Source organism: Centroberyx affinis, unplaced genomic scaffold (assembly GCF_046629955.1).
Source record: "Centroberyx affinis isolate AG114_WGS23_722 - 3 ecotype Tasmania unplaced genomic scaffold, CSIRO-AGI_Caff_v1 ptg000220l_1, whole genome shotgun sequence".
In the NCBI taxonomy this organism is placed as follows: Eukaryota; Metazoa; Chordata; class Actinopteri; order Beryciformes; family Berycidae; genus Centroberyx; species Centroberyx affinis.
In genome coordinates this window covers 315,709-328,544 of record NW_027278909.1, presented here as the reverse complement: position 1 = coordinate 328,544, position 12,836 = coordinate 315,709, and the positions used below count along the sequence as shown (strand labels likewise).

At 41.5% G+C, this 12,836-nt stretch overlaps 2 protein-coding genes across 2 annotated transcripts; both read right to left on the bottom strand.

Annotated features, from left to right (window-relative positions):
• Positions 1-6: 6 nt before the first annotated feature.
• Positions 7-6,345, bottom strand: oaz1a (ornithine decarboxylase antizyme 1a). Its single transcript, XM_071541522.1, is given in 5 exon segments — positions 7-572; positions 1,257-1,432; positions 2,850-2,936; positions 2,938-2,995; positions 6,176-6,345. Coding segments are annotated over 5 exon segments (573 nt in total). The 5' UTR covers positions 6,295-6,345; the 3' UTR covers positions 7-439.
• A 2,509-nt stretch (positions 6,346-8,854) lies between these two features.
• Positions 8,855-12,493, bottom strand: amh (anti-Mullerian hormone). Its single transcript, XM_071541533.1, has 7 exons — positions 12,358-12,493; positions 11,690-12,052; positions 11,410-11,579; positions 11,087-11,198; positions 10,906-11,005; positions 10,377-10,807; positions 8,855-10,160 (listed from the first exon to the last, which is right to left on the bottom strand). The coding sequence occupies exons 1-7, from the start codon at positions 12,491-12,493 to the stop codon at positions 9,754-9,756; spliced, it is 1,719 nt and encodes a 572-aa protein (XP_071397634.1). The 3' UTR covers positions 8,855-9,753.
• Positions 12,494-12,836: the final 343 nt, after the last annotated feature.

Sequence of the window (12,836 nt, the reverse complement as noted above, 5' to 3'; positions counted from 1 at the left end):
GCAAGTTTTTTTGCTTGACAGTTACATTTGCTAACTCACTTATTCACTTTAGTTAAACAAATACTCATACATGCATCAAGCATTTGTCACTTATTTATTTATTTGTCATCAATTTTCATTGGTGTCCTTATTATGATGTGGCAGGCAATAATTACTGTGCAAAATTGGGTTTTGATTTGTTGATTAAGAGCAGAAGCCAGCTTCCTTTGGAAGGTCTGGTGAAATCTCTCACTGACAGCCAACAAATTAAACTGCTCAAATGTGTGAATACAGTTATATAAGCTTATTTTATGCAGTCTTACATTTTCTTAAACAAAATGCGGTCTTTGGTAGCACATACATGAGCCCATTTCTGCCATCTGATATCACATATGCATAACTGTATGACTTATAGCTGTTCAGATGGTACAAATTCCCAGTGTTACACCAGTCAGAGCTTTTATTCCAAGTAATGGTTTGAGAAACCCAGACAAAAGGAAGTCTCACCTCTATCATCACGGCTCTTGTGAAAGCAGATGAACACATGATCAACTTGCAGCTGCTCTTCTGCAAACTCCAGCAGGAGAGCAAAACTGGTGAGAAAGAGTAGGAGAGGTGTCAATGAATTACAGGAGGGAAGTTAATGAATTACACAGGAAAATAATTAGTCATGAAGGTCAAAGAACATTTCCATGAACAAACCACAACAAAAAAGCAGGTTTCAACAGTAAGGATAGCTCGATGTCCCTCGGCCTGTAAGATGCTGACATGGGCCAGTTGATTGGTCAGTTAGTGGCCAAATTATGCCAGTGCCTGGTCTAGGTCTTTCGCCAGGTGATAAGCCTGTTATATTTGCCTCTCTCTGCTCTGGCCCACTCTCCTCACAGCCGACCAATCTAGTCTCATGAATTTCCCCATCTTTTCACCCCATGTTACTGCTGGTTATATTTACAGGAAAGTTATGCATTTATGTTTTATTTTTCAGTCAATTCACTGCTGTATATTATGAACTGTCAATATCAAAGATTTTGCTGTAATAAATTTACATTTTTAAAATAAACTTAAATGCATGAAAAAGAGGTTACTTTCATGTTTGCCTGCTGGGCCAGTGAAAAAAACTGTACACAAGGGGCAACTCTGACCTACTGGCCCATCCAGGCAAGTGGAAAAAATTCTTCATGTTGAAACCTGAAAAGCTTTTCATCAAACATATTCCTCTTTACCAAATTGACACAACAAAAACAGCTATATATATCAAAGAGGTTGAGCTTACTAACCTGTCTTTGCTGCCCTCAGGCAAAGCTCCAGGGGGGATTTCAACATAAAGGTTCCCCCCTTTCAGCGCCGCCCTCCAGACACAGTGCTTGCCTTCAGAGCGACGGGGCTCGAAGAGTAGAAAGCGCACTCTGCCGTTGGCAGGGGGAGGCTCCTCAAGAACCAGCAACTGAGCATCCTGAGGAACAGGAGAGCAAACAGTTAGAAAAGAGGAATATACAGAAGTGAAAAGAATCATTCAACAGATACATAATAAATAGATATCAAGGTAAAATTACATTAAATGCAGGATGTAATAGAGCTACGAATTTTTAAAGCATTAGTCTGAGAGTTGAAAATGACGATAAATTAGTCTAAGTTGATTAAATAGAAAAGGAATCATGACAGTTAGGAAAACAACATAGACCTGTCCAAGGAAACGGTTGTGACCCAGATAAAATAAAAAAACAACAGCTGTAGAACAGTGTGTCTGAAACGGCAATGATACAACACAGGGTATGCCTGAGTGTGAAGTCATCTAGAGATGAAAAGTGATTGTGTCAAGTTCGATACCATAAGGATAATAAATAAGTACAGTACTCTGTGTGCCTCTATCAGTGAGAATGAGCCTTACAGTTTCATTTAAACATTACAAAAATGTAGCCTACTTTGATTTAGAGTAGTAGTATATCAAAACAATGACATCAGTAGCTTGACCAAGGGTGTAACAATTCAAATCAATATGCCTGAATTAATGTGTAAAATACAGCTTCATTGATTCAAACAGCTTGTATTGGGCAGAAGTTTGGAGGGAACTGTACCTAAAATCGATGCAGACTTCTCTCGGTAAAGCCATATATGATAGATGTGTGATTTTTCTTATTTTAGCACCTAATAATGTAATTTACTCCTTGTGTGTTTCTCTGCCTCCGAGTCCATGAGGTTGTCTGTCAGCCCAGTGAAAGTTCACGCCCCCCCCCCCCCCCCCCCGCCTCACTTAAAGAGAAACATTCCCCTTCCTCTGCACGATGTGCTCGTTGTTGTGTCAAGAATGTCGACTGACCAAAAGCAAATGAACCAAATACCCAGAAATCACAAGTGTAGACCCATTTTGGGTTTCATAATCAAGATTGGAAACTTGATAAAAGTGTGGCAATATGTAAAACTTGTCATGGAGCAGTGAAATATAAAATGTAGCACTACTAATCTCCTGACCCAGAGATGCCATGGACTTGCGATTAAACAATGGCCCGTTTTAAAGGATTATTTTGAGTTGAGTGATTTTGTTCCATGATCAAAAATTGAGATTCCAAGAAGGATATTATCATGGTCATCAAAATGTGAAAGACACCATATTAATGTGTCTGACAGAACTAAAACAATGGTAGAAGTAAAATGGAACCATTTACCGCATCAAATCACATTACATCGCAACACACCACACCGAGACAGGTCTGAATCAAATCGGATTGAATTGTTGGCTTCTTAAAATTTATCTTGGCTGCAATGAATCATCAATTCTGGATTGAGATGCATACTGAACTGGTCTCAGAAGGAGAGACACACATCCCTACAAAGGGTAGAAAAGGTTAAATGAAAAAAGTGGCTGAACTCACAGAGTAGAATAGCTTAGCTGAAAGATTGCGATCCCGCTGGTCATTCCCTCGCCCACCTGGGATCTTCAGGGGTGGGAGAGGGGCATCAGGAGCACCACAGAGGCCCCGGACACGGGTTACTGCAACAGCGGGAGCACCTCCTGGGACTGGAGATACTGGAGGGTGAAACAAACACACACACGAATGGAGACATTATCAGTGGAGGATTCACTCGAGGTAGAAATACCAACTACAGACAAAAACTACAATCACACAGCACAGTTATGTCACACATTAAGATGAGCCCTTCATCTCAGAAATCGCAGTAAAACATTGTCCAAAATTAGGTGAGAGCACTCTTTATAAACCACATACAGGGCCGGGGGTTGAAGTTCAATAAGTAATTTCTATCACGGTCTAAAACATAAAAGTTTGCACAACATGTTGATTAATGATAAAAAGGAACACTTTGCCTGTGTATAATGAGTAACGGACAGGATCTAGGTCTGGTTTATGTTACATCACCACTGAACACCTGCCTGTGCTGGCTTGTCATCACTGATGACTCATTAAAACTAAAATGACTGTGTGCCCACTTTCAGTCAAATTCACTAGAACCCCTAGTGACAAATTATGTTTTCACTTCGCCCATTCATCACTATGAGTAAGCAAGAGGAATGTGCATGAGGGTACATGACTGGATACGATCCTTGTCACTTTGCCCAGCGGAAAAAATCATTTTTCATCTACAAAGAGTAACTTCAAACCTCCTCAAATAAACATTGATTTGTGTGTGCCTTGGTTTCTCTAGCATCACTTTAAGCTTAGTGTGTCACATAATTCCTTGGGGACAGCTATCAGAGAAACAGGTTAATTCTGTTTGTCTAGCCATTAGCCTACTTTAGTCCTCCACTGCTGTGTCTGCCCACTTTACACTAGCTAACAACAGCGCAGGGAGAAACACCAGCTTACACAACCCGCGGAGCCAGACCAGCCATTTTGATTCAGAGGCCAGTCAGTGTGTTCTATAGAATTAGTCTAGCTTGTGTGAGTGTGAGTGAGAGTGTGTGTGTGTGTGTGGCGGGCTGCATTTACTGTGTTGAGAGTAGGCCTATTCTCAGAGCTCCTGTCGGGAACAAAACCCATTAGCAGCAGCACTGCTGCCACCGTGACTCCAACACTCTCGCAGATGCACGCTTACGCAAACGGCACTGCTGTGCTAAATGTGGAGCAGACGTGTGAAAACCAAATGAGAACTATTGTCACCTATATAGCTCAACCCAACCAAGCCCATATGTAATATCCAACCCATTTCCTGATCATGTGAGGCATAGGTGTCATGCTGTTATATTAAGGGGAAATTAAAACTAACAGTAATGGGCACATGATGTTCTCCTGAAATCCCATTGCCAGATAACAGCCAAGTACCATTCTTAGATAAAACCCTCCATGCCACTTTGCACTCCATCTGCACTGCATTCAAACTAAAAGACGCCACAAGGCTTTCAATAAACTTCTCCGTGCCGTTAACAACATTCCTTGAAATCCCCATGCCCACAGTAGGCAGCTATGCACATTCATGAGTATGGTTACCTTGGTTAAGACAGCTGCTCTGGTCACATGGGAGGCTTCTGCTCACGTAAGAGAAGCTTTTCCATGTGAATATGATGCCAAGATGGGATAAAAAAAAAAAAACACTGATCTCTGAGATGATATCCTAACACAAATGTAATATTAGAGGAAAATTAGGGGCTTGTGGTGGACAATGTGCTCTGGTACGCTAACATCAAAGTAGTTCACATAATCAGTAACTGTGAGTTCAGTTAAGAGAGGCACCCGTTTGTGAAAGAGTGGTTTGGCTTAAAGAAAGAAAAACAAACAACTGCAGCGGCCATGAATAATCCTTTAGCCCATTTTATACAAACACTAAGCATGGGCTGCCACTGTATCAACATACTTTTATAAGAGCATCTACACACATCTGCTGGTAGTAATAATGCCAAAATCACTGACTGGAAAAACAAAAACAGAAAAAGGTAGAATGATAATTTCACATCTACTAGACAAAGAGGATGTCAAAGCCTAGGCTCTTGGTGTGCAAGATGTCATCAGGGATTCAAAATCCCCTTATTCTGCTTCCCTTTTGCAGGGTGCAGTGGAAATTTCCAAAAAGGCTGTAAAACTAGACTAACAGCCTAAACCAATATCTTGTCAAGACCTGACGGATGACAAACAGTAAAAACACCTGGGCAGTATCATGACCTACATTTCCACGCTTCAAACCCCACTGCGTTCTCATTTCGAGTCAATCAGTACTACGCACTCAGCGGGAACTGACCCAGCAGGCAAGCCATCTTGTCACATTTTAACCATTGGAGTCCACTATCTTGCAAATAATCCCACAATGGTTAATATCACACTAAATCAGATCAACACACAACAAATGTTATTGTAAATGTTGATTGACCATTGCAGTCGATTGCTCCTTTCTAAACCAAGTGGTGTCCATCTACTCCACTACGGTTCAGGGTGACTTAGCACCTGAGCCCGAGGGCGAAATGGAAAAAAACAAGCAAGCCAGCCACAAATCATCAATTGAGCCATCAAGCTAACTAGGCTGGTTAGCAACAAGCTACGACATGTTTTGTTAATAACATATTCTGTTAAAATGCAAGTAAAATTCACGACATGTTTGGTTCAAGGGTACAGTGAACTAGAATGACGTGGTGTTAATAACATTCCTTGTTTTCGTCGCAGCAGTGAATGTTCGAAAACATCCGCCTCGTACTGTAACGTAGTTAGCCGTTAGCAAACGTAATTTTAATCAGTAATCCATCTAGCTATTTAAACCAACAAACTCAACTGACGCGAGAAATTACCCAGTTAAGAAGGCTTTGTTTATACCGAATACATGGAAAACCATAGCTATAAAAAGCTTTGTTGTCAATAGCATACTAGCTGCTCCTGGCTAACTAGCACATTAGCTAGTTGGCGCATTTAATTTACTCTGCTACTAGCTAACGTTGGGTAGCTAGCTAGAGCCTCCACAGCAACGTTGACTATCGGATGCTGTCTATTTGCTGGATGCCAATATTCAGCGATTAAGTGTTGCCCGATCTAGGTTACTGGTCTGTAATTTAAGGTTATATCAATTCACGATCCTTTCACACGATTTAGTATAGGTATTACAAAACCGCTGGGTTATGTGTTGGTAACATCATTTTGAAAGAGGTCGTAAACTAGGAATACAGAAATTGTACCAATCCAGGAAATATCCTATGTCTCGTATGTAGGCCGCGGTTTTGAAACTTAGCTTACCGCAATTCCCAACAATTACGACAACATACCTTTCACTTTCAGGTTTATTACTGGTTTGTTCAATAACTGGCATCTCGGATAAGTTTCTCTCTTTTTCTCTAACAAAACAATGGCTATTCAATATCGTCTGTAGGTTGGATTTAACCATCCGGCCAACGTCCACGCCCGCAGATCGCTCTTGCCTCTCCTCGCCAAGTGATAATTGAGAGGGCAGGCAGCAGTATTTGACAGACGGAGGAGTGTCCTGTTGATCATGACGTATAGCAGTGAAAATATGACGCAGTTAATTAATCCATTTACTAAATTAGGCTACTTAAACAAGATGATAAAATAAACCATTTGAAATGTAAACCTATCATACACACATGCCATTGTCATTGAATATTTAATGTAAATGCGGTGCCAATGCCTACTTTAATAGCCTATTTCAGAGGTGGAAAAAGTAAACTGCCATACTCACTTCGGCTATAAGAACTGTTACTTTACTTATGTGTAAGTTACTAGTGTAAAAATCTACTTGAGTAAAAGTAAAAAGTAGCTAATTTAAAAATGTACTCACAGTAAAAGTTACTGAGTTACCTTTTTACAAAAGAGAACATGTGATCAGATCACGTTTTCTTTTGTAGAAAAGGTAAGAAGGATCACAGTGATCCTTGTGCGATGCAAAAAGAATGAGAGAACATAGACTTTAAACTAGACTCTTAAAGTAAAGCCAGATTCACTTGCTTTGCTGCCTGACGGTTCACTGCTAATGGTACCACAATTGCCCAATTTATGGTTGGTCAGTTTCTGATGCAATGCTTATGGAGAGCCTCTAAACTTTGTATTCTGTACTGATGTGATTTAGAATGTGCTGAATGAGGGGGTTCCCTATTTCCCTACTTGACTGGAAGGTTGCCGGCTCAAACCTCTGATTGTCTGGGGAAAGTGTGGGTGGGGAAAAATTAATGAGTAATGTTCTTCCCCAACTGCTGTCAAGGAACCTTTTAGCAAGGCACTTAACCCCAAACTGCTCCAGTGGGGCTAATCTGTGAGCCAACACTGACTGGTAGTACTGGGCAGCTCCAGGTGCAAATGTGTGGAAATGAATTTTTCTCTTTTTTTACTCTTCTCCAGCAGGGCATGGCTGGAAAAGAGCAAGCATGCTCAGTCCATTTCCCCTGGATAAAGGGAGTTTAAAATATATATATAGCTATATAAATAATAAAAAAAAACAAAAAAATACTAACTTAAAAAAATACTTGAATAAGTACAAGTGCACAAAACTATTACATTAACAAAAGCAATTGTAATTCCATTAAAGTTTCATGCATTTTATTTAATCTAGCATCTATATTCCTCATATCAACAGAGCCTATAGCGTAGCTGCAGCCAAGTATCGACAGTATCAGCAGCACTCACCATGAATGTCATTTTTCTTTTTTCAACAGCTGTCATCTGTCCCTGCCAATCAAGCAGCAAAGGAATATGGTGCAGGGTGTGCATGACACTCTCTCCAGCTCTTACAGAACAGAAATCACCATCAACACAGCAGTACTAACCCTCAGTTCTGTGGGAAGACACTGCTGTGAATGTTCAAATCAGGTAAGTTTCTTTCTCTTTCTATGTAGAGGTGCATATATATAACTAACCATGGAACTCATTGTAAACACATTCGGGTATTTTCCAACTACGAAGTGCAGGTGCCTATTTTAGGCTGTTTATGACATACGTTTTACAAGACTGATCGTGTAAGTGGCACTGCGGACACATGCGCTCTACAAAGACTTGGATATCCAGTTGTTTTTATGCATTATAAAACTGGGATACTTTGTCTTAACTTTTTATTTCATTTTGGATGCAAATTTAAACTGAAACCTCAACCTACAGGACTTTAGAAACAAGAGCTGGAACAAAATCATCTGAAAGCATCAAAAGTAAGACATGCCTACACCCTAAACTACCAACCAATTGAATTGTATGATAACTACATTACATTGTATGTAATGCTCCATACAGCTGACTATTCTGTCTGTCCCTATAGTGTCTTATGACCGGATTCTGTCCATCCAAAGTTTGAGTGACGTTCCAAACCCATGGAAGGGATTCACAATGAACCGCTGCTTAGTGTTGGCTCTAGTCATAGCGGTTGTGAGCTCAGGTGTGAATGAATTCCATGGTGAGTAGTAAAACATGATCATGATGAGAAATATTGTCACTTTCCCCACAGAAAACACAGCAGACAAATGGAATTCCTTGCCTAGAAGAATACCAAACAAGCTACATATCTAATGCAGATGGAAAGTTTTCTTGTTTTTCTGTCAGTCTTAAACTCTCCTCCATTCACGTCAACAAGCCTTCACTGTTACATTTTGTTTTCCAGATGCCCTGGATTCTTTCTATGAGGAGACAGACCTGGGTATAATGTCTTTCTTTGGAAGTGTGCAAGACGGTTCCATAACTCAGGTACTGTCTATGGGTCTATAGGTATAGGCTTTTATCCAAAACACCTAAACAGGATCAAATCGAACACATTCTAATACAGACTGAAGCTTTTGTGCTTTGTCCCAGTTTGTACCTGCTATGCGCTCTAAATGTAAACACAAAATGTAAAATCTAATCACTGGAGCGAATGTCTAATAGATCATTGGATTTACTTTTATTATTATTTATTTAAGATATTTTCATTCTGATGTGGTTTTATGTTCTGCCACCAGGGCTCTATGTGGAACAGTTTCCTGTGGTGGAGCTGGGGATCTGAAGAACTCGGAGTGATAAGAAGAAGAAAAAAGCCAATCGGCACAAAAAGAATCCTGAAACCCAGAAATAAAGAATGATGAGTCAAAAGATAGAAGTCAGCAACATCTGTAACAACAATGACACAGGCTTCAGATTGAGGAGTACAAACAAATGGTTGTGGTAGTATGCTTTGTGTTTAATAATATAAAGAAAATGAAATGATACATTTAGACATTTTCTACTTTGTACTGTGGAGATTGGAGAAAGCCAGTTAATATGAATTTAATTTGCCTCATTTAGAAGCTTTATCACGTTTAATACATGTTTTAGATCACTCAAAATGATGAGACTTGATTAAATCTATATTTTATTATAACTAATTTAGAAAAATCACTTACCATCATTCTGAAACACAGTTTTAAATAACGTTATCAGTAACAGTTTTTAGAACAAGATATTTATGTTAATGATAATGACAATGTTAGTTTGTAAGCAAATGCATAATACATCCCAAGCCAAGGGTTTTACCCTGGTGAAACAACAGCTTTCCTTTCTTAAAAGAACCACTTAGCTAAAAATGGATAACACTATAAATCTTCTCACATAACAACAAGAAAATGTATTGATGACAGAATTATATCAAAGAACTGTTTACTGGAACTGTGAAAAGCATCTTGGAACACAAATGTTTCTGATTTCCATGAACCGGATTATTTATAAAAGTGAGAAACATTGTGCTGTGCACATCTACTTGAAATACATTGTTTAACTATTTACAAGCAAATAAACAGGCCTCTCTGAGTTAAAGCATGCATTTTCTACCAGTGTATTAATCCTGCATGGCACAAATACATTGTAGTAAACTGCGAAAACACAAAAGAAAATGCCTTTAGCGGCATCCACACTCCTTGGCCACTATATTGGGTTTAATGGAGAGATAAGTCCCGTCGTCGTTCAGCTCCACCACCTCCAGGTCTTCGTAGGCCACAGGCACGCAGCACAGCGGACGCTCCAGCACCTTGCCACTCTGAATTTGGGTGTTCAGCAGGATGGCGTGGTTGTTCCCGTTGTACAGGGGGAAACCGCAGACGCCTTGGCAGTTGTTGATGGTGGCAGTGTTCGGGCCGACGAGATACTTTTCGAGGGACACGGTGAGGCTGTGCAGCCCACACAGGTTGCCCCTCACTGGGCCGCCCTGGCCTGCTCTGGTGGCCCGCAGTCCTCTCTCCACCTCGTAAGCACGCGCCACTGTCTGCAGGGCCTTCAGCAGGAGGAAAGCGCGGTATTGGCTCTCTCCTGGTTTGTGGAAGAGTAAACAAAAGCAGAAATCACACAGTGGTAATACATGTTCTAGATACTAAAGAAATCCCAATTTTTGTCAGGTGAGCTTACTTAAATACAAAAATTTTGTTAGTTATGGTTTCAATCACATCTGTCGCATGAAATTAAATGCTGGTGTAGTTCTACAAAGTCTTGAATGCTTATTTTTATAGGAGGCTGACTTCAGATCACCTGCTGGCGGTTCCTCCTTGGGAAATGTACTGAGTGCTCTGAGCCGTCCCAGCCTCTCCATGGCCCTGTGACCCACCTCCTCTTCCCTAATTATGTCCGTTATCTGCCCCACGGCCTGCTCCAGCCTGTGCCTGAGCACCTCTAACAGGGCAGGAGGCAGGGCCAGCTCGCCGCGGTGCTCCTTAAGCACCGAGCCCTGCGAGGGGAAGGAGAAGATAGTGGGGGCCGAGGAGTTGAGCAGTCCTACCAGGAGGGTCTCACTGGAGGATAAGCCCAGCGTCAAGGGGGGCAGGGACTGTAAGGAGTCCAGCTGTACTGGAGTGGACTCAGGGCGATCCTGAGTCAGGACATCACCCAGGAACTTCTGCAGCTCACAAAGGAAGGAGAAAGTCTCTGAGGAGCCCAGGGACGAACCTGGAACTTGTGCAGATCTGAGGAAGACAATTCAAAAACAGTATAGCCTTTTAGAGCACTACTCCTGACTATAGCCTGGTAAAATCTGAAAAGGGAACATGAGAGCCAGGGCAACCTCAGATCAGTTCCTCTGTCCGACAAGAAAAGCAGAAGTGGAGTCATGCTGGTGTTACTTCCCGATTCTCCACCAATAAGGATTTCTTGAAGCGTTTGCCCTGCAAAGAGTGGAAATATATTTGCAAAGAGGAGGAGTGGACATGAACCAAGGAGGAAAATGAGAAATGTCCATATCTTACCTGTATCAGAGGATTTTGCCTCAACAGATAACCTCCATTTCTGATTAACACTGCCCTCTGATGCCTTTCCTGTCAAGATAATGTACTGTGTTCCTTCTGAAATGCACGCAGCCTAGGAAGGACAACAAGATGAATTGTTGGGTGAAGGCCTGTGTGGGGCACAATGTGCACAATCTGCAGGTTTGGTGGCTTGGTATGCATCTTTTGAAATGCAAACTGTCATTGTATTTCCAACAAATTCACACAAGAGAAAATACAAGAGATGTAAGAACTTTAGGATTGCATTTTATTCATGCAATGTTCACATATTGGCAAGGCCTTACCTGTGTGTTAGGATGCAGAGACTGACTAGTGAAAGTGATTCCCAGGTCTCTTGCTGTGAGGGGGCTTCCAAACGCCAAGAGCAGTATGGGGTTCAGCTTCAGCAGGGGAGACTGTGGGAGGTCAAGGGTCAATACAAGCCTTCCTCCCCCTACAGCCTCAGCCAACAGCTCTGACAGAGAAAACAAACATTGCATAAAATATACATACATGTACATACACGTGAAAATACATGAAAATGCAATTCAAAGTGAGCTGATAGCAATCAGGGAGAACCAGTACCTTTGGTTGGGTGCAAAACATTCAGTCCCTTTGTCTGGTCTCCGTTTGCTGCATTAGCAAGCTCTGATAAGACTAAACCTGATGAACCATCAGCTTTTGTGCAGATTCCAAATTGGGTCAGGTTGTTGTTTGTCAGATCACCCTCTTTCCTCCAACCTTCACGCAACACTGCAAATATGTCGACCAGAATCTCGTCATGACCCTGTGAACTTTCAAAGCATGGTGCGTTATCAGGGAGGTGATGAGAAACTGTGGTGTCTGACAACGTCTCTTTTGACGAGAGGGCATAATCTGCATTTTTGACTCCGAAACCATCTCCAATCTCTACGGAATCCATCGTGTGGCGTGGCCTTCTCTTATCCCCTTAGATTGAATAGAAAAAAGAACAAAAAATATATCATGCATGGAAAAACAGCATTCTGCACATATATTAAAGCTAATATTTGATATCACCCTCACCCAAAAATAAACGCAGAAATCACATAAGCAGTCTCAAGGATAGAGACTATTAAACAGGGAGCCTCTTTTTACAAAGGGGTTATCGTCAAAACTGCAAAGACTAATACACAAGCTACAAAATCACACCAAAATGCACAAAATTACACGCATAGAGCATATTCATGTCAATCCATCAATTTCGAGGAAAAGTTAGCTGTGTGTGTGCTGACCTGTCCTTGGGGGTTCTGGGGCTGGGCCCAGCTTCTGTCCATGAAGGCCGTCCCTCTCTGAGACCTGCAGGGGAACACACTCCCTGGTCCAGTGCAGCATCAGTGCCGAGCAGTAGAAAACATACACAACCAACATACTCCGCTGTCTTTATGTCTGTCTGCCTGTCTGTCTGATCAGTTCTTTCTCAATCACTTGTTTTGGATGGGTCAAGCTCAGAGGATGGGATTTATATGATCCCACACCCCTTCTCACCAAATGGGGAACAACCTGCCAAAATAGCTGCGGAATACATAGTGTCCTTGAAGAGTTGGACGGCGATACTATTTCAACACGCATGTTTGCCGCGTTGTAAGGTGCTGTCTACCTCCTGGGATAACAGAAGGGAATAGGGGGGAAGAAAGGCAAACAATCGGGAGTTCTGTTCGTTCAGACACACACCTAACCTCTTTACGTCAGTAGACTCAGACTAATGGCTGTG

Bases quoted from the DNA above. Each gene is read 5' to 3' on its own strand.
- amh (XM_071541533.1), bottom strand. From the start codon at position 12,493: ATGTTGGTTGTGTATGTTTTCTACTGCTCGGCACTGATGCTGCACTGG. The intron at 11,199-11,409 runs GTAAGGCCTTGC...TGTCCTTCCTAG, and splicing joins CTCTGCATCCTAACACACAG to GCTGCGTGCATTTCAGAAGG. The intron at 11,006-11,086 runs GTAAGATATGGA...CACTCTTTGCAG, and splicing joins GGCAAAATCCTCTGATACAG to GGCAAACGCTTCAAGAAATC.